The sequence below is a fragment of the Bubalus bubalis genome, chromosome 2 (genome assembly GCF_019923935.1).
Source record: "Bubalus bubalis isolate 160015118507 breed Murrah chromosome 2, NDDB_SH_1, whole genome shotgun sequence".
In the NCBI taxonomy this organism is placed as follows: Eukaryota; Metazoa; Chordata; class Mammalia; order Artiodactyla; family Bovidae; genus Bubalus; species Bubalus bubalis.
In genome coordinates this window covers 115,006,178-115,027,042 of record NC_059158.1, presented here as the reverse complement: position 1 = coordinate 115,027,042, position 20,865 = coordinate 115,006,178, and the positions used below count along the sequence as shown (strand labels likewise).

Here is a 20,865-nt window from a genome sequence, read left to right as displayed (position 1 = left end):
TGAGATGGTTAACCAGCTCCCCCTCCACAAAGAGGATAGAGAGAAAAAGGATATTCCAAGAGGAAAAAGAATATTCCAGAAGGACATACATTGAAAAGTAAATTCCCTGATGATCCCTGACCCCGTTACCCATTTCCTCTTCTTTGTGATGCCAGAGATATTCTTACAGGAACACAGGCCTGATTATGTGTATTGACACAAATGGAAACACACTATATACCAGCATTCAACTTATTTTTTTCCCTTCTCAATCTGTACTGGGGATGTTTCCACGTCAGGGCATAGTTACCTGTTATATTGCTTTGTTTTCTTTGTATCTGAACAGTTACCTGTTTAAATACAACCTTTAGATTATTTTACTTCAGTTCAGCCCCTCCTGTCTGACTCTTTACTACTCCATGGACTGCAGCACACCAGGCTTCCCTGTCCATCACCAACTCCCAGAGTTTGCTCAAACTCATGTCCATCGAGTTGGTGATGCCATCCAGCCATCTCGTCTTCCGTTGTCCCCTTCTCTTCCTGCCTCCAATCTTTCCCAGCATCAAGGTCTTTTCTAATGAGTCAGCTCTTCCCATCAGGTGGTCAAAGTATTGGAGCTTCAGCATCAGTCCCTCCAATGAATATTCAAGACTGATTTTCTTTAGGATTGACTAGTTTGATCTCCTTGAAGTCCAAGGGACTCTCAAGAGTCTTCTTAAACGCCACAGTTCAAAAACATCAGTTCTTCAGCACTCAGCCTTTATGGTCCAACTCTCACATCCATACATGACTACTGGAAAAACCATAGCTTTGACTAGATGGACCTTTGTCAACAAAGTAATGTGTCTGCTTTTTTATGCTGTCTAGATTTGTTATAGCTTTTCTTCCAAGGAGCAAGCGTCTTTTAACTTCATGGCTGTAGTCACCATCTGTAGTGATTTTGGAACCCAAGAAAATAAAGTCTGTCACTGTTTCTCTTGTTTCCTCATCTATTTCTCATGAAGTGATGACACTGGATGCCATGATCTTAGGTTTTTGAATATTGAGTTTTAAGCCAGCTTTTTCACTCTCCTCTTTCACTTTCATCAAGAGGCTCTTTAGTTCCACTTTGCTTTCTGCCATAAGGGTGGTGTCATATGCATATCTGAGGTTATTGATATCTCTCCCAGCAATCTTGATTCCAGCTTGTGCTTCATCCAGCCAGGCATTTCTCATGATGTACTCTGCATATAAGTTAAATAAGCAGGGTGACTATATACAGCCTTAACATACTCCTTTCCCGATTAGGAACCAGTCCATGGTTCCATGTCTGGTTCTAACTGTTGCTTCTTGACCTGCATACAGCTTTCTCAGGAGGCAAGTAAAGTGGTCTGGAATTCCCATCTCTTTAAGAATTTTCCATAGTTTGTTGTGATCCACACTGTCAAAGGCTTTGGCTTAGTCAATGAAGCAGAAGTAGATTTTTTCTGGAATTCTCTTGCTTTTTCTTTGAGGCAATGGATGTTGGCCATTTCATCTCTGGTTCCTCTGCCTTTTTCTAAATCAAACTTGAACATCTGGAAATTCTTGGTTCACATACTTTTGAAGCCTAGCTTGGAGAATTTTGAGCGTTAATTTGCTAGTGTGTGAGATGAGTGCAATTGTGCAATAGTTTTACCATTCTTTGGCATTGCCTTTCTTTGGGATTAGAATGAAAACTGACCTGTTCCAGTCCTGTGGCCACTGCTGAGTTTTCCAAATTTGCTGGCATACTGAGTGCAGCACTTTAACAGCATCATATTTTAGGATTTGAAATAGCTCAGCTGGATTTCCATCACCTCCACTAGCTTTGTTCATCGTAATGCTTCCTAAGGCCCACTTGACTTCACACTCCAGGATGTCTGGCTCTAGGTGTTTAAGCACAACCTTTTAATACAACCTGTTTATATACAACCTTTAGGTTGTTTCAAGTCTTCCACTTCTCCTCTCAACAACATTGCATAGGTTTCCCTGTGTCCTGAGTAGGTTTCTTTGCCCCATGTGTCCCATATGTCTGGGGTGAATTCCTCCAAGTAGAATTGAGAGCCCAGGATCCTAACCATCACTGGGTACCCCAAGGCCTAGCCCACCCCCAAAGAAGTTAAACAAACACAGCTTTTCTTCTACAGGTTGGATGGCCCAGAGATTTGGAGGGCTTTGACTAGGGTTCCATCTGCAACATTTAAGCAGAGTGGGCTCTGGGTGCCAGTGGTACCTGAGTTCCCACCCCCGGTACCTGTTCAGACTTGCTCCTGACATAGCTGAGATGAAAGCTGGGGTCCCAGGTTGGGGAGAGTTCCTGCTCCTCACCTGCCCTATCCCTGGTCCCACTTCACCTTTCGCTCAGCTTATCCATGCTGCACGTGTTTCCTCCTGGTCCTCCCCACCCATGACTCCCTTGGACATGTGCGTTTCCTCCGCTCCCTGTAGATCCTGGAAATGACCGAGCAGCCCCATCCTGAGCACACCCCCACCTCCCCTGCCTCCGGGTACCTCTCCTCTTAGGGGGTACCAGGTGACTTCACCTCCTGTCACACATCCTCAGACAGCTTCTCTAGCTATTGAATTTGTGTTACATTTGTTTCAACCAACTGAGCTTCTATCAAGACCATGTCCCCACAATAGGTTCTATTCCAGAGACCTACAGACCTCTTTTGCTTCCCTGAGTTGAAACTAGCACTCACAAAACAGTGTTATATTAGGTAACTGTTGTTAAATTCTGTGTCAAATTGGGTAGTCGCTGAAAATGTCTTAGGAATTAGGGCGGAGGGAACAGAACAGCTGGTGAACGTGGGCCTGGAGATGGGCCTTCAAGGGCGGAGACTTTAAATAGCTCGACTGTATCATCATGGACAGTGACATGAAGGGATAGCCCCTGTTACTGCAGGCACGGTGCTGGGCATAGGAAGCTGGTGAGTAGAGGTGTCAAGGCCAGGCCGTGTTCTAGCTGAGATCCCAACCTGAGTCCATGTGGCTCCCATCCGCTGCCCCTCTCTGCTCTTGCACAGCTGGGGCCCAGCTTGTTGGGACAGGTTGGGAGACTGAGGATCCCCTGCTTGCATCCCTGGTCCCTTGACTGACAGTTTCATTGTCATTCTAGGACTTCTGCCACGGGCAAGTGATGTGGCCGCCCCTGAGTGCCCTACAGGTAAAATTTGCTGAGCCCGGGCAGTCCTGCAAGCAGGTATGTCAGGAGAACCAGCTCATCTGTGAGCCGTCCTTCTTCCAGCATCTCAACAAGGACAAGGACCTGCTGAAGTAAGTGCCGGAGCGCGGGACGGGCGGCTCCGCCTCCAGCTTGCCTCGGGCTTACAGTTGGGTTGACAGGGATGAAGTTTGCGTTTCTAGGCTCTAGGTTCAGGGGCTGTTGGAATAAATTGTGGAGAAGGAGCAGGTTACACCACGTCTCCCCAGACCCAGAGAAAGTTGGCCTAGCATTTTTAATGTTAGGTAGATGAGGTCACCTGGCCTGCTGATACATTTAGAATTCAAATAGGGGTGTTGTATGTGCATAAATAATGCCAAGTCTGGGCTTGGAGATTGTGGGAGGTGTCAGTTAGCTAATTCGTACCCAAGAAGCATAAGAGCCAAGATGGGCCCAGAACCGCAAGCATGGGCGGACCTGCCCCTGAGGTCCCAGGCTGAAGCCAGGTCCCCAGATGGCATCTAGCAGAGTAATAGTCTTCAACCCTGGAGTCAGGGAGGAATGAAAAATATGGGTAAGGAGCTGGCACAGAACTGCCCACAGCAAATCCACTGCTGCCCTCCCCTCCTGCAGCCCCGTCCCCTTTGCACTTTATTCCAGCCCTTTTGGAATGAGTGTATCACAGCGGCTGTGAGCCTGGCACCGCCAGGTCCCTGAGGGTCCCCGAACAGGGTGGCGGGCACAGCACTGGGATCACAGCCCAGAGTCGCCCAGTGGGGTCTTCTCTCTGGCCGGCATTGCTTCCCTTGTGCTGCTTCTGTTACTTAACAGTTGTTTAGTCAATAAGTCATGTTCAACTCTGCCACCCCGTGGTCTGTAGTCTGCCAGGCTCCTCTGTCCATAGGATTCTCCACGCAAGAATACTGGAGTGGGTTGCCATTTCCTTCTCCAGGGCATCTTACAGACCCAGGGAATGAGCCCACGTCTCCTGCATTGGCAGGCGGGTTCTTTACCACTGAGCTACCAGAGAAGCAGTTACTTTCAGTAACACCATTAATTTCCTTTTGTGGTGGAATTTTGAGTTTGGTGTTTACGTTTTCCAGATTTTCATCTGAGGTTTCTTCTGGCCTCTGATTCATGACCTCAGTCAGGGCTAAATCTGTGCCTTGATATTTATCGCACCCACCCTGGGCTTGTGACTCAGCTGGTAAAGATTCCACCTGCAATGAGGGAGATGTGGGTTCGATCCTGGGTTGGGAAGATCCCCTGGAGAGGGGAAAGGCTACCTACTCCAGTATTCTGGCCTGGAGAATTCCATGGACTGTATGGTCCATGGGGTCAAAAAGAGTTGGACACGACTGAGCGACTTTCACTCACTGGGCCACAACCTAGTTAATTACCTGTCACCTCCCTCCCAACCTTAATAGCTCTAATGTGGTGGTTTCCCCTAGGGGATTTGTTCTCCCAACCCCAGATATTCTGCAGAGCAGTCGTTCGGTCCCAGTCTTTTTTTTTTAACTTATTTATTAGCTGCGCTGGGTCTTTGTTGCTGCACAGGATCTTCTCTAGTTGCAGCGAGCGAGGGCTACTCTGGTTGTAGTGCACGGGAGTCTCGTTGCAGTGACTTCTCCTGTTGTGGAGCATGGGCTCCAGGCACTCAGGCTTCAGTAGTTGTAGAGCCTGGCTTAGTTGCTCTGTGGCACGTGGGCTCAGTACTTCGTTGCTTCCAGGCTCTGGAGCACAGACTCAGTAGTTGTGGTACAAGCGTTTGCATGTAGGTTCCTCCCTGCCCAGGGATCGAACCTGTGTCTTCTGCAATGGCATGTAGATTCTTTACCACCTGAGCCACCAGGGAAGCCCCTGCCCCAGTCTTAAGGAACAGAGTGGACTCGGGGCTCCAGGCTTACGGGTCTCCATTCTGGCTTCACGCCCGGTTAGAGCACAGTTGGCCACTGCATTTATCTGGGCACAGTGGTCTGAGCTGGCCTGGCCCTGCCTGTAAGCCTTATTATGCTCACCTCAAATAATAAGGTGTAAAACCCTTTTCAGAGAGGAAACGTGATCTCTAGCACCTTGCCTGCAGGGCTCCTTTCCTGAGTAGGGACTTGGGGGATTCTATTTTTTCTCATTTTTTTACATGAAGACCAGGATCAGAGGTGGCCTCAATTCCACCAGCAGAATAGAGGCCAGACCAGCAGAGTTGGTCAGCATCCTGCTCTGCAGCCGGTGACACTGTGTGAGAGGCAGCGCTGGTCTGATGTCTGTGGTGGTAGAAGCGTCTACCTCCAGAGCACGTGTCCCCAATTCTAAGTGCAGGAGGAGCTTCCCACTCACTCCTGTTGCAGACCACTCCTATACCAAGGTGGCTTCCTGAGAACCCCGAGTGTCTCCCTCTGTTTGACAGGAAGTCTGGCGTCACTAGGGACAGACTGCTAGCTGTCCACACCCAACTGTCCATGTGCATCCCCGCCTACCTCTGGAGGAGGCAACCTTGATGGGACTGCTCAGAGGCGTGGGCCTTCCTGGCCAGGCCGGGGGCTCAGAGAGCCCAGCGCCCCACCAAGCCTATAGGGGAACAGGAAGGAGGCAATGGACCCATTTCCTCTGTTCTATCAATCTGCCCACATGTGAAATAGGGACGTCCCCAGTGATGGTGAGCCTGTGTACAGCAAAGTCCTTTCCTGCAGGAATGTGGGCCACAGCAGGCCTGAAGTCGCCAGGCTACGACCAGAAAAGCTAGTCCCCCGCCCCCACCTCAAACCCTACCCCACCCCCCACCAGCAATCCCGTACACCAGGCCAAGCCCAGGGGAGCAGAAGGCCTGAGTGAGGGGCTACCCTGGGCCAGGCCCTTTGCCAAGGCATTACTCAGCAGCCCCCTCCCACCTATCCCCTTGTAGATCTGTGGGTTTTCTCCCTAGGAGGCTGCTGCGAATGCTAATTTTGCAATAGAGCCGCCTGAAATTAATTTTCTGAACGTAGAGTCCTACTGAATACCTTTGTTTCTGCATTTGTAAATACTGATAATGTCATAGCTCTCTGGCAAGTCTGCTGAGTGCCTCCTCAGCGCGGCAATCCTGGCGGACCCATATTCATGGCCACTTAGCAGTGAGTGGCTCCTCCGAGCCCATGCTGCTGTTCGTCCTCCAGCTTGGGGCCTGACTCTGAGTTTAAGCTCCTTTCCGTCTCTGGGTGTCCCTGATGTCTCTGTCCTCGCCATGCAGTATGACTTGATGTAACAGATGTCAAGTGTCCTGTGCTGTCATCTTGACTTGGGGAGTCAGGCAGCTGGTCTTGGAGCTCCTGCTCACGTGGGGCTATGGGAGTGACAGAGAGGTGACCACAAACCCCTGTGCACAGAGCATGCGTGATTCAGGTGCGACCTGACTTGACCCAGACCAGGCCCTGAGAGGTCAGAGGACAGAAGTCCTAGAAAGAGCCGGAGTCCATGCTGATGGGGTCTGGCGTGGAGCACTTCACCCCAGGAAATAGAAACACATGTTAGTGGAAGACCTCCTTTGTAATGCTGCTACCTTTACAAGTTGTATCCTCTAAAATATTAATTTATTGAGTTTGGGGTGTTTTTTTTTTCTTTTTTTTTGAAGAGGAATTCTAAGCCATGAAGCCTGGACTGTGAGCACTGTGGTGCCTCAGTGCCTCAGGGTGGTGACAAGGGAGCTTGGGGAGACTTGGTGGATACGGGGTTGGGATTAGCCAGGGGGAGTGCAGGGAAGAGGGAGAGGAGGAGGGAGACCAGCAGGTGGGGCCCGGCTTCCTTCCTTTCATCCTGCATGGGTCTGTGTGGAGAGGGCTGTGGGGCTTCTGTCCTCTCGGGAAATAGGCAGCCCCATGGGAAGGGGGAGGCTTGGCCTTTTTCTTCTGTTTGAAGAGCTCTAAGCTCTCCGGCGAGGGCTGAAGGGCCTCAGAAGCCCCAGTTCCCATCCTGTGAGAGAAACCGTTCTAGGGCAGTTAGAGAGAGGCGAGCACCCCAGGGGCTGCAGAATGGAAACAGCACAACAGGTATGTGTGTGGTGTGTATGGGTGTGTGTAAGAATGGAAACAGCACAAGGTGTGTGTGTGGTGTGTGTGTGTGTGTGTGTGTAAGATGGAAACAGTACAAGGTGTGTGTGGTGTGTATGGGTGTGTCTAAGAATGGAAACAGCACAAGGTGTGTGTGTGTGTGTGTGTGTGTGTGTGTGTAAGATGGAAACAGTACAAGGTGTGTGTGTGTGTGTGTGTAAGATGGAAACAGTACAAGGTGTGTGTGTGTGTGTGTGAGATGGAAACAGTACAAGGTGTGTGTGTGTGTGTAAGATGGAAACAGTACAAGGTGTGTGTGTGTGTAAGATGGAAACAGTACAAGGTGTGTGTGTGTGTGTGTAAGATGGAAACAGTACAAGGTGTGTGTGGTGTGTATGGGTGTGTCTAAGAATGGAAACAGCACAAGGTGTGTGTGTGTGTGTGTAAGATGGAAACAGTACAAGGGGTGTGTGTGTGTGTGTAAAATGGAAACAGTACAAGGGGTGTGTGTGTGTGTGTGTAAGATGGAAACAGTACAAGGTGTGTGTGTGTGTGTGTAAGATGGAAACAGCACAAGGGGTGTGTGTGTGTGTGTGTAAGATGGAAACAGCACAAGGTGTGTGTGTGTGTACACCCATGCAGGCAAGACAGACGTGTTAGGAACAGAGGCAGGACAGCAACACGCACGCCCCGAAGAGGCAAGGGACCTAGTGGGGGTGAGGATGTGCTCTAGCGATTGGGAAGGTCACCTCCCCCTGCTGAGCTCAGCAAGGATGCTCGAGGGGCCTCTCTGCAGGCCTAGGGCTGTGGAACAGAGACCCCAGGCCAGGGATTGGGTCGCATCCAAGTGTGGCCCCACCACCACTCAGCTGAGCCTCTGGGGAGCTCGCTGGGCCAGGTCACATGGCTCCGGGAACACCCGCTGCTCAAGTGCTTTGTGGTGGTCTTTGGACATCGGCCTTGGACAGGCTGCTACTGCAGCCCCATGGCCACGGGCACATGTGCTTACACCGTGGTACGCTGGGCCTGGAGTCCAAGTCCAGGAGGCCAGGAGCAGGTGTGATTCTCCCTGGCTCTTGACAGTCCCTCCCACTCGCCATGGAGTCCAAGATGAGTTCTGCAGACTTAGTGCCCCTGTTGAGCCGTGTGCCAGGCAGATGGCTTGAGTTAAGACACAGCAGCTGCCATGATTCACCTAAATACATAAATAGCATCAGCACAAATCTGGATCCCAAGGTCACATTCCATGTGGAAACTTCATGCCCAGCTGGGCTCTGGAGACCCCCTTTCAGTGTTGGCCAGGAAGTAGGCAGGACCATGTGGGCCCTGACTCTGACTTGTGTTTCCTTTAGGAAATCCGTGGAGCCCCCAACTTGCTGCCCTCGCCATGACCCTAACCCTCTGGGTGCTTCCGTCTCCCAGCTGGCACATCTAACATGAGGTGTTAGGCCACTTAGAGAAGTCACAGAGCTCCCTGGTGACTGCAAGAGCAGGACAGGAGTGGGTGCTGCCCTCCTGAGAGCCAGGAGCTGGGCTGGCAGCCTCGGAGAACTCACCAGAAGCCCAGGAGATGTGCTGGAAATCACAGATTAATGCTGGCAAAGGAGCAAGTGGGCCCAGGCAGTTAGTTGGCTTGAGGAAGACGAGCGGGCAGGAGTAACACTGGGTGGGGGGTCAGATGCTTTTCTCCCAACATTTGGAAGCTTTCCAGAAGTGGCAGGAAACTTCAGGTTCCCCGCCCAAATCCCCTCCCTGTCAGCAAGAATCAGGACTTCTGTGAACAAAGCAAAATGGAGATACTTGGCATGTGTGTAAACTCACAGTGTGGGGTGAGGGCAGAAGGTGGCAGTCCACCCAGCATCTACCAGTGGGAGTGATCATGCTAGTTCTCATGTGCTGAATGCTTACTCAGAGCTGGACTCTGCCAGCTGCTCTGTAAACATTAATTTAATCCCTGTACTTCCCCCCTGTGAGTGGGTAAAGAGAATCTGCCTGCAGTGCAAGAAACACAGGAGATGCAGGTTTGATTCCTGGGTCAGGAAGATGATCTGGAGAAGGGAATGACAACCCACTCCAGTATTCTTGCCTGAAAAATCCCATAGCACTAAGCCCATGGTGGGCTCCAGTCCAAAGGACTGCAAAGAGTCAGACATGACTATGTGACTAAGCACATGATCTTCCCTGAGAGTCAAGGGTTATTCATCCCCATTTCACAGAAAAGGAAACTGAGCCACAGGGAAGCTCAGGCATTGGTCCAAGGCCACACAGCTCATAAGAGATAAAGCCGGGATGCAAACCCAGATCTGCCTGGACCTCCTACACCACCTTCTCTGAGCTGGTCCCCACCAGGCATGTGGGACAACGGGGCACAAGGTGGTGGGACCCGAACACCCCGTCTAGGAAGAGAGCTTACGTGGCTCCTCGTTGAGATGAGAGGCCAACACTGTTCTCCTGAGCCCCCCAGGTGGGGGTTTCAGCCTGAGGAAGCAAAACCCCAGGGGTCTGCAGCCCACAGCCAGAGGGGTGGAAGAAGATGGGGGAGGAGCAAGAACCTGGGCTTGGGATCAGGGCCTGGACTCAGTCCCTGCTCTGCGCATCCACAGCCCTCAAGGGCTGGGGACCGGGGTGGGTGGTAGGACGTTCTATTGCCTCAGTCATGGAAGGTAGCTGCAAAGGTCCCATGAATTGAGGCCCCAGGACACACCATGCCCAGGAAACCATCTGATTGCTCTCCAGCGGGAAACTAAGGTCATATAACAGAGATCCCTCTAAGCATTAGTTTTAAAGATAGACATAGTTTTAAAATGTTCTAAAAAGCATTTAAATAATGCATATCATTGTCCCAGTCTCACTTCTCAGAAGTAACCATTGTTAAGTCTTTAGTGTACCTGCTCTACTTTCTTTCCCTCTTCTTGTCTCCCTCTCTTTTTCTCTCTTCTCCCCTCTCTCTCTCCCCCCCTCACTGTCCCTCCCACACTCACACACACACACACGTGGATACACTGCACCCTCTGTTATTACTTGTTCTCATGCTGGCGCTCATATTCCTACCTCCTTGTCAAGTGCTGCGTGTGCTGATAACACAGCTGAGCCACAGGGGATCCAGCCATTCCCCATGTGCTGAGTCTTCAGGTTATTCCCGGTTCTTCTCCATGACAGGCAATGCTTCACTAAGCAGCCTTGAACACATACCGCACCCACATGCACATCCAGGCGTTCACAAGCCCTTCTCGAGCCCGGATTCCCAGAAGTGAGGATGGCTGGGTCAGAGGGTGGCCAACAGGAGCCCCAAACAGCCTTCCCCACTGGAGGGCGGCAGAAGGGGCCAGGGCTGAGGACAGTCCCTGCCTCTCCAACCCCTTCCTCTTGCTCTTCAGGTACGATGTGAACTGCCAAAGCTCAGAGCTGGCCAAGGACATCGTGGCGCCCTCCTTCGACCCCAAGAACAAGCACTGTGTGTTTCAAGGCGACCTCCTGCTGTTCAGCTGTGCCGGTGCCCACGCCCGTCACCGGAGGATCTGCCCCTGCCGGGACTTCATCAAGGGCCAGGTGGCTCTCTGTAAAGACTGTCTATAGCTGCCACCACTCCACCCGCGCCTACGCTCTGCAGGGGGGAGACAGCGGCTCCCGCCCCATCAGGGTGGGGCGGGGACACAGACGCCATTCAGGGACTCTCCCCAGAGCCTGAACGTTTTGGTGAAAGGTCTCGATTTGGTACTGGTCCCGCTGCAGTCAGAGCATCACAGCGGAGCCACCCTCAGGCCGGGAACCGGGCTTCTCCCTGGCACAACTTCGTCTTTAATTTTGGAGGAGCTACTGTAGGGAGACTGTGCAGCTGCTCCAGGGTAAAAAAAGAGAATCTCAATATTCGTTTAAACGAAACAAAACCAGAGGAGGAGTCAAGCTAGTAGGAAAGAACTTCCTACGGGAACATTCCTAAACCCATTAATTTATTTATTTGGGAGGGAGGGAGGGGGAGCTGGGGAGGGCAAAGAGGGATTGATTGCGCGTCTTGCTACGTCTCTGATTTTCCTCTGTTGGCCATCCCTCTTCACTATAACATGACTGTTGTCTGCTTTGGGCAGGGTGCGCCATGGGGCTGGTGGCATGATTAAGGGCAGCTGTGGGTACCTAGCTCCTCAAAGTGGATGGTGGCAGAAGAAAAGAAATTCCTGTGCTTAGCAGGTGGCAGAGGCTAGGGGATAGGCACCCCCCTAGTTGTCCGGGGAAATGCTTGTGTGGTCCAGAGAACCCAGCAGGGACCAGAGATGGGCTGCTTTGCAGTGACAGGCTCCTTTCCTCTGTTCCATCGCTCTCCCCAAGGTGGAACACACCCCCACACAGCTTGGCTGTCATTTCTGGTTAGGATTAAAAGCTACCCTTGCACTTGGAGGTGGTGCTCTTTACCCCCTTGAGAAGGGGTGTCTTTGAACTGCGATTTGGACAGGAGTGAAGCTGGTCCCTAAAAACTAGCGGCACCACCTGAGCTGGGCTTGTGTTATATTCACTCCGTCCGATGTCACCGAAGTCCAGGGGATGGGGCTCTCAGTGAACTTTTGATGTTGGCTGGAGGAGCAAGGGCAGGCCAGGATGAATGTGCACTGTCTTGGCTGCGGACTATGAGTGTGGGTGTGGTTTGCAAGGGGTAGGAATCTGACACTGGCTTTTACTCCAGGCAGAAATACTGGGGAGGAGGGTGTTGAACTGGTCAGCAGGTTGGACCAAACCCTGGAGTCCCTGTGCTCTGCTCTTGTGCAGGTTCCCCCAGCCCCTTCCCACTCCCCTCCCCCCACGCCGTGCTTCAGTGCTTTGGGGTGTGTGTGTGTGTGTTTCCCGTGATGCCCCTGGCATCTCTGTGCTGGTAAGAGTGAGCTCCCTTCTCCCTGGCAGAATGTCCCCCTTGAAAGCTGTCCCATGAGCCACCCAGCCCTCACTAAAGATTCTGAGTGGCTTGGTTGCTGAACAGAAAAGTTGGACACAGCTAATGGCTGGGTGAGCCTCCGGGACGCAAGGTTCAGGTTAGAATTCTCAAGTCTGAGGCCCACCCAGGAGGAGTGTGGGGCTGTGAGGGATGGGAGGTTAGATTCCACCCACTCCTCGATTCTTCTTCTTGGGTATAAAAGTAATATCAAATGTACAGCCGGCCTTCTTTCCTTAGACTAACCTCGGTGGATCTTAGAGAATGGAGTGGGGGAGTTAGGGCAGCCAGGGTGTCCCCCACCCCATAGGTGGCCCCTGAGTGCCCGTGCCAGGGAGAATTCTGATGGGGAAGCCTCCGCGCTGAGCATGGATGCCAGGGCCCACCCCTCACAAACTGGCTGAGAATAGAAACAAGGGCAGAAGTTGAAAGGAAACTGGGCAAGAGGGTGTGAGTGCCCGTGTGCTTTTGACTGCTTCGCGAGGACAGTTTCCTGCAGGGGGAGGAAACAGCTGCCATCCCTGCTGTCGGGAACCACTACTGCCTACGAAGGGGCCTCCTGGCTGCAGCCTTCCTAGAAGGAATTCGCTTTAGCGCCCAGACCTGCAGTTCCTGGGCCAGTGCTGCCCTCTCCTGGGCCCTTCTGGCCGTTTCTGGTGCTGAGGATGTGCGTTCCCGTATTTGACCAGCAGGGGGAGCCTGCGGGCCGAGACCAGTTTCCCACGCTTTGCCAGACTAACCCATCTGGCAGAGATCCGTTAGAACAAGCACGGGAACTCTGAAAGCAAGGAGGTTGGAAAGCCCGGTTCTCAGAAACACGCTGTGCCGGCCTTGTGTTCCAAAAGCTGCAGGGATTGTTTGCCGGCTGCCCCTGAGCTCAGGGACTCTCTGCCTTCTCAAGAAACCCTCTTCTCTACGCCAGGACCCTCAGTCAGGCAGCCCAGGGAGCACTTCCACCTTAAGATCCTTCTTGCTCCCCCCATCCCAGTACTGACCGGAAGTAAGCCAGAGTTCTGCCCCGGGGTGGGGTGACGTGGCTGCTGCTCCTGGTGCAAAGAAACCCACACTCCAGTTGTTGAGGGCAGAGGGGGCGACACCAAATGTATACTGGTTCCCAGGCCTCCACAGACTTGGCCCCAGTCTGGTCAGTGACCCCAGAGGACATTAGGGTGGAGCCTCCATCTGCCCTGTGCAGGAAGGGCTGCAATTGCTGCCTGCTATGCGAGAGGAAGGCACCTTTCAGGGTGTGGGCTAGAAGCCTTGGGTGGTTTTGCCAGTGCCAATCGATAGACTCCTGAACCACCTTGTAATTGATAAGTTACACAGGGAGAGAGATCCCCAGTCAGGGCTACCATCTTCCTGTGCTCTGAGCATCTCTCACCTCTTGCCTGGTTTTTTAGTTTTTTGTACATTTTTTCCTAAAAGTTTGGATTTATTTTTCCTCCACTGTGATCCTAAGTTCTTAAAAAAACTTGAGGGAAAAGGTTTAATTTATTAAAGGAGAGAAAGCTTTCCTTTGAAATGTAAACACTTTCAGGAGTAAAAATTCCTGAAAGGGAAAACACACTTCTCATGCCAGTAAACACCTCATTTATTTCTGGTATGCAGTTTGATTTGCACATGCACAATTGGAGAAGCTTTTCACATTTTTGCTTAGATTGGGTTTTTTACTTTGTGTTTGCTGTATGTTTGTAAGTATTTAGCGATCTTTTCTTTGGTGATATTTATTGTTTCTCTGAGGTGCCTTTTCACTTTTCTCTGGGGTTGGTTTTTGGAATCTGGTGTCAGTGTTTGGAATCGGGTTTTGTTGAAGGAAGCTAGCAGACTGCTCCAGCTTGGAGTAGATATGACCTGTCCTTGCGAGACAGGTCCTAGGGCAGAGGGCAACCCAAGCTGGACGCCAGACAGGCCCTCCAAGCTCCCCAGGTTGCAGCATATGTGCGCAGATACCCCCATGCAGCCACGAGGGCCCCAAGAAGAGGGTTGACTTCCTCCAGACAAACCTTCACCCTCCCAGGCTGCTCGGCTAGGTCTCTGGGTTTGTCTGGAGACGGATGGTTGACAGGTGCCACCCTGGGTGCTTGGTGGAGGGTGGCGGGGGCAGAGAACCAACCCTGTGTGAGGGGTTTCAGTGAAGGGAAACAGGCCCCTCTGGGCTCGTTGGAAGCACTGGCCCCAAATCATTCTATCTCCCTATCAGGATGAAGGGGAAATAATATGCACCCCGTTTTTATTTCCTTGGCAAACATCAGCCTCCCAGTAAGCCCCCTTGGCGTCCCAGTGCAGCTCACTGGTAGTAAAACTGTGATTGTGAGCGGTTAGGCAGAAACTGTGCTGTTATGGGCGGGTTTGTGCTTTTTAGACCAGGCCAATCAGGCCACCCCCTCTCTGGGGTGGTTTCCCTGCTAGATATGTATATAATTGGGACATTGCCACCCTCGCCCACCCCCCACACACACACCAATTCTTGATTTTAAAAAAAGTTCTATTAACGACAGGCTGTGGTTGTGTTTCTCTCCCAAGCCTGGAATATTTTATTTATTGAAGAATATTTTCATTTCCACAGTGGTTTCATTCTAATCCCGCCCATCCCCTAGGCTGCAGAGCATCTTCATGTGAAGAGACGGACAGATGTCAAGAGATTCAGGCTGCTCTAGGAAGGTGGGAGTTGCCTAAAGCAGAGGGTGGGTTCTTTTCCTTCTTGTTGGCTTCAACAAAAAAAATGGAAAACCCACGTTTATATGGCAAAAGGCCAAATTAGCTGTCTAGTGTCAGATGCAGAAAAAAAAAAAAATTTACCCTAGCTTTCTTAGCACTTAGGGGTTTTGTGAGGATTCAGTGTTTAGCAATGTCTGGCAAATAGTAAGTCCTAGTAAATGTTAAATATTGTTGTTTTTCACATTTCATACAAGTTGAGGAAAAGAGCTGAGCTCACTTCCTATCATTGATTCCTGTAGGTGCAGGAAGATACTCCAGGTTGATAGAATGTTGTAGGAACTACAGGTTTAAGATGCCCAGGTCCTGTGTCCACCCTGCTGGCTAAAATGGTACTGTGTCCCTGAATGCACTGACTGATTTGAAAATATGCCTGACTTCAGCCCCAAGTGGAACTGGGCTGAAAAATTAGTCAGCTTGACATAGAGTGGCCACATGCCAGATCCTACCCCACTAACATCTTCTGGACCCTTCCAGGGTGTGTGCAGAACTTTTTGAGCTGGAAATTAAAATAAATCCTCTGACAGACTGTTCCCTTAAAGTTACCCATCTTCCTCTGAAATGCAATAATAGAGGTGTTTCTGTTTTTTTATTTAAGGGAAAAGGAATGACCTCTTGAACATACTCATTCCCCCAGGAAGTCCCTTTGCTGCCCCCTGCTGGCCAGGGTGGCTTCTCCAGTGTCCAGTCCAAGAGGATCAGACTCCCAGGCTGGTTAGTTGTTATGTTTCTATCAAATTAAAGGTTAGTTCCGTGGAGCGAGTGAGGGGTCTTCAGAACTCCAAGAGGCTGCTCCTAGCTTAGTGATGTTTTTCCAAATCACCTGAATGTCAGTTGGCTTTTTTTTTTGGGGGGGGGGGGGGGGGGGGGAGGGTGCAGCCTGGTTGGTGTCAGCCTCTTACTTCCCTAAATAGGCTCAGTTTTTATCTCCTATTTTGGCACTATTCTGGAAAGACTGCATTTGTGGAAAATGGAGGAATTTGTTGGTGTCTTTTTAAGATCCTTTGCATTCTCTTCAGCTGCATCAGCAGTCTTACATGTCTGTGGATGTAAGATTGGAGTGCACCTTCTTCCAAGCATTTCCTCGATTCTCCCCAGATCTTGTGGAGCCCTAGCCCCCTGCAGCTGGTGAGACAGGGCAGAGGGATGGAGGGCATCTGTGTGCTCATGCGGGGACCAGGGCCCTGTGTCTGGGGAGTCGGGGGGTGCAGCCCTAGGTGCTCAGACCACTTGCAGGAGGTCTCCCTGGGACAGCTGGACAGGAACCTAGCTTAGTCGGCCACCTCTGCCCACCTCTGAGATGGTGCAAACTTGGGAAGCATTTGTTCCCTGTCCTGTCCAGGTATGAACAGAACAAATGGGAGTGGGACAACCAATGCCAAAGGAGATGGTGACATCTTTTCTGCCGTAGTTGCCATCGCGAGCTCGGTGTCTATCAGCTAACGGCCATCCGCGTCTGTGTCTTCAGCCAGCTCCTGGTACAGCTGTTTTCTCCTGTCCCCCGGGGTTAAGTCATGCAAGGTTCTGCCAACGAGGTGTTGCTGTCACATGTACTGTACCGGCGTAGAGAGCACTGCTTTGTTTTCCACTGTTGTAGAGAAAACTAGGGAGAACTTTATTTTTCAATAAACTTTTCTTGTGTGACAGGTGGACCTGATTTGTGGGGGGTGGGGGGGGAGGTTCCGGGTGGGTGCACGGGGTGCGATACATCCACTCCCCCAGCACTGGCGGCCGTGGTTTCACCGTCGTCTGCAGACACGCTGCTGGAAACCTTGATGGGAAGGTAGGTTTAAGGCACTGGGGGAGGGGTAAGCGTTCACTGTGTTAAGACTCTTCCCTTCAATCACATCCACCGGTACTGATAGTGGAGCGCTCCTCCTCCCCTGTACGTACCTAGAGGGGAACTCAATTTGTCAGTGGATTCCTAGGCTTTTCTTTTTTAAGATAACTGGGGGCTACAATGGATGTTTAAACTCCTTCAGGATGTGCTAGTACGGTAGAGGCTGTCTGTGGGCTTATTAGACCTGGACCACATTTCCCTGCCTCAGAAAGAACACCCTGACCCCACAGCTCAGTGGTGCATGAGCACTTGGTTAGGCATGTGCCCCAGGAACAAGGAAGGTCAAGTTCATGCCCCCACTAGGGGCTTGTTATAGGTGATGCTGGAGGGCCATGGTGCAGCCTTTCTGAAGACAGCAGAGTGCCTGGATGCTGCCCGGAGCAGAGACTCCATGGGAGACACCTGGCATCTTTAATGGGACACAAGTCCCCGGAAAGGTGAGCATAACTGAGGATGCGACACAAAGATTCCACCGTGGGAACTACACTAAACATTAAATACAGGAAAAAAAAACCTGCAGAAAAGGAACCTGTTGCATCTTGTATTTCCCAGACCAGAACCGTGTCTGTTTTGTGTGTGTGAGACATGGTAACAGCCCCTAGAACATTCTGCAGAATGCCGTTGGAGAAAAGCACTCTTGAAAGCATCGGACTGAACCAAGGTCAGTGACCTCTTAGAATAGACCACCTGCCCTTCAGGGGCTCTACCCGGGCACAAGTCGTCCTTCACCCACAACAGAAAACCTGCCCACAGCAGTGACAACTCTGGAGATCACCTCCCCATACCATACAAAACAGGAAAAGGTCTTTATTGGTCACTGCTGCCTGGACAAGCAGCAGTGCTGGAGGACAGACTGTTGCATGTGGGGGGCTGTTTTGTACAGAGTCTACGACTAACGCTACATAAACCGAGAACATCTAATTCCTTACAGAGGAGGAAGCCATCACGAGAAGACTGTGATGTACCATTACCACTTCACACAGCATATAGATCTATGCATCTATAGATAGATTATATAATTTATTACAAATAAACTGTAGTTTCACATCTCTCCAAAAGGGATCCTGTGTTTACACATATATGTTTGGGCTCTGAACGTACAAGAAAGGATTGGGGCTGAGTTTGATCCATGCAAAGCTCATCCATCTATCACTAAGTACTTTAAAAATAGAATGGTCTCCTTTAGAACAAATCCAGTGTTTAGATTGAGGATTAGTAAAACAGTATGAAACGAATGAAATACACGGATAGAAATTAGGAGGTGATCTACATGATGGTTCTGGAAAGGGGTGCAGGACCAAAGGGTACGGTCCTCTTAAAATCTGCCAGGAGACCAGAGACTCGGCCCACGTGGAGCCCCGAGGAGGTGGGCCTGGTGAGTCACTATCCATGTCAGGCTGGGAGCACCACAGAAGGGCGTGTACCCTCCCCACACGAACCTGTTTTATAGCAGAAGGTGGACGAGGTCAGTTCCCACGGAGGGTCCCCGCTCGGTGAGTGTTGTCCTACGGTGTCGGGCGGGGGTGGTGGTGGGAGGAGAGCAGGACAGTACGACCTGCGGGGTAGACCTCGTTACTGTGAGCACAAGCTTTCCGAGAGAGAGGCTGATGTTCAATTAAACATGGGCACCGTCTGCCTGCGTGGAAACGTCTCCTGGTCCTGACAGTCTTCATGCAGCGGCGGGGCGGCCGGCGCAGGCCACCTTCACTCAAACATCTCGTAGTGGCGCGTCTGCCTCACCCTGGGCACCATGTCGATGAGGAGTCTGCGAGGAGGAAGCGGACCGGTCACCCCAACAAGGACCCTCCACAGCCCTGGGCTTGGGGAACAGATGGGGGCTTTGTTTCTATAAATACAATTCACATACCATAACATCCCTGGGATTCGGTGGTTTTTAGTGTACACACAAGGGGGCGCAGCTGTTACCACCACCTAATTCCAGAACGTTTTCATTACCCCCCTAAAAAACAAACTCACTAGCAGTCACCCCACCTTACCCCCCGCAACAACCACTAATCTACGTTCTCTAAAGATCTGCCTATTCGAGGTATTGACTATAACTGGAATCATGCGCCATGTAGCCTTCTGTAACTGGCTTCTTCCATTGGGCGTATTTTCGAGGTTAATCCGTGTGGTACAATCAGTATTTCATTCTTCTTCTGGCTGAATAAATCCTCCACTATGTCTCTACCACCTTTTATTTAATCAGTGGACATTTGTGTTCTTTAAAACCCGCATATGGGTTGTATGTTGGGCATATGAGTTTTTTCTACTTTTTGCCCACTATGAATAATGCCACTACGATCGTTCGTGTGTAAGTGTTTACATGGATATGTTTTCATTTCTCTGGATTATGTACCAAGGAGTGGAACTGCTGGGCCAAATAGCAACTCTGTGTTTAACACTTTGAGAAACTGCTAACCCATCCCTGAAATGGCTAAACAACTTTATATCCCCACCAACAGAATATGGAGTTTTGATTTCTCCTTAACCTCACCAACACTTCCTGTCTCTTGTATTAAAGCCATCCTGGTGGGAGAGAGAGGTGGGTGTGTTGACACTTAAAAGCTTGAGAAACTGTTTTCAGAGGCTGACTCCAGCCTGGACGCTGGGTACAGAGCCAGTGATGCCCACAGGGCACTTAAGTGAGTGGCCTCGGGCTGGACTAGAACCCAAGGCCTGGGTGGGTTTTTCTACATGCAGCCCTTGTGCACAAAAAGAAAAAGTTGTGCCCTTTTAGAAAAAGTTTTCTCAATCTGGGGGCTTTAGCCCCCTCTACAACCTCCCCACTGACTGCCTCAGGTGGCAGAGGGAGCTAACGGGTGAGGATACCACACAGGCCTGCCTGGTGCATCATCATGACCCTCACTATAGAGGAAGGAAGGGGCACTGATCTTCTGGCACCAAGAGTTGAAGGGAGGACCACTTACCTCCCTTCTCTCCCAGCCACAAGGATGTGTGACGACCTCGCCCAGGAGCAGGAGGGTCACAGGGACAGAATGTAGTTATCAGAAGTGGGGAATACAGCACCCCTGACCGCCCAGAGGGCAAAGAGGAAGCAGCACTTACTTGACCCCGTAGGCGAATATGGTGAGGCCGATCAGCACGCCGATGCTGCCGTCCAGGTACCAGATAGCTGAGTTGTGTTTGAACACCTCGGCGCTCAGAAGGATGGAGAAGCCCATCACGCCCCCCACAAGGGAGTTAAACCCTGCAAGGGAAGCAGAGAGAGGCTGAGGCCAGTGCCCAGCGTGGCCACAAGGAAAACCCCCCAAATGCCAAGTGTGCCTCTGCATTCCAGAGCGTGTGCTGGAAGGAATGTTCCAGAAGCACTTTGCAAGCGGCAGCGACCACCTCAGGCACCTACATGGCTTGCCAAGTCTCCACTCAGATGTCACCAGAGACGCCCTGGATAGTTATCACCCCCATTATCAGTGTCCATCCCCTGCCAGGCACTCCTGCTCATGATGTAGCCTGTGTGTGGTTCCCAACGCCTCCCTCCCACAGGCTAGAACGCAGGTCTTGAGAGGGGAGGGGCACCAGGCCTGCTGAACACACGACACATTCAATGCTCAGGGACTCACATCTGTCTGATGTCTGCTAGGCAAGTACAGAGATGGGATCTTCTCAATTCTGTCAAGTCAGATTATCACCCCCATTTTACCAACAATAAAACTTAAGTTGAACAGAATGAGTGAGGTTCAACAAACTGACCAGAGTTACATGGATTGAAAGGGGCAAGGGTAGGTGATACCAGAACCCACATCCTTTCCCAACAGTCTCCCTAAGTCACCTGAGGCTTTTCATTCTACAGGAAGGGCATGCAAAGTCTCGAATTAGCTACAGAAACAGCAATCAAACAAGAACTGGACACAACACGCCTCAATCACCATCTCCTCCCCACGTCAACTCAGTGGGTCCCTACAACTTGGACATTGCACTTCCAGTCTACTTGTAGGTTTCCCAAGGCTACACGAGAGGAAACGGCTTAGAGGGGCTCCCAGGGGCTCAATGAGGTGTGAGCCACAAGGCTCCTTGCCTGCCTCAGTGCAACTGAGCCCCAAGAGCAGCCGCAGGCAGGCCCACACTGCTTGGGCAGGCCAGGAACCTCTCCAACAGCAGGTCCTGCTCCGTTCTCAGGCAGCTCGGCCTGTGTGAGGGCGCCATGCTTCTGCTGAACTCAAAAGCGGTAATTCTAGGTTCCAGCGGGAGAATTGAGATCAATCTTAAA

At 51.2% G+C, this 20,865-nt stretch overlaps 2 protein-coding genes across 17 annotated transcripts in view; one reads left to right on the top strand and one right to left on the bottom strand.

The window, feature by feature from the left end:
- The window catches only part of MGAT5 (alpha-1,6-mannosylglycoprotein 6-beta-N-acetylglucosaminyltransferase), a 390,386-nt gene extending 373,948 nt beyond the window's left edge, over window positions 1-16,438 (top strand). For all 16 annotated transcript variants that reach the window (XM_006062941.4, XM_006062939.4, XM_044936151.2 and 13 more), the window contains 2 exons: window positions 3,098-3,255; window positions 10,539-16,438. In XM_006062941.4, coding sequence (XP_006063003.1) covers window positions 3,098-3,255; window positions 10,539-10,737 — 357 coding nt within the window. In that variant the 3' untranslated portion in view covers window positions 10,738-16,438. The remainder of the gene's footprint in view (window positions 1-3,097; window positions 3,256-10,538) is intronic.
- Window positions 16,439-17,639: 1,201 nt separating this feature from the next.
- The window catches only part of TMEM163 (transmembrane protein 163), a 270,059-nt gene continuing 266,833 nt past the window's right edge, over window positions 17,640-20,865 (bottom strand). The window contains exons 7-8 of the mRNA XM_025261843.3: window positions 19,704-19,845; window positions 17,640-18,399 (exon numbers count right to left, since the gene is read on the bottom strand). Of these exons, the coding sequence (XP_025117628.1) occupies window positions 18,339-18,399; window positions 19,704-19,845 (203 nt within the window). The 3' untranslated portion in view covers window positions 17,640-18,338. The remainder of the gene's footprint in view (window positions 18,400-19,703; window positions 19,846-20,865) is intronic.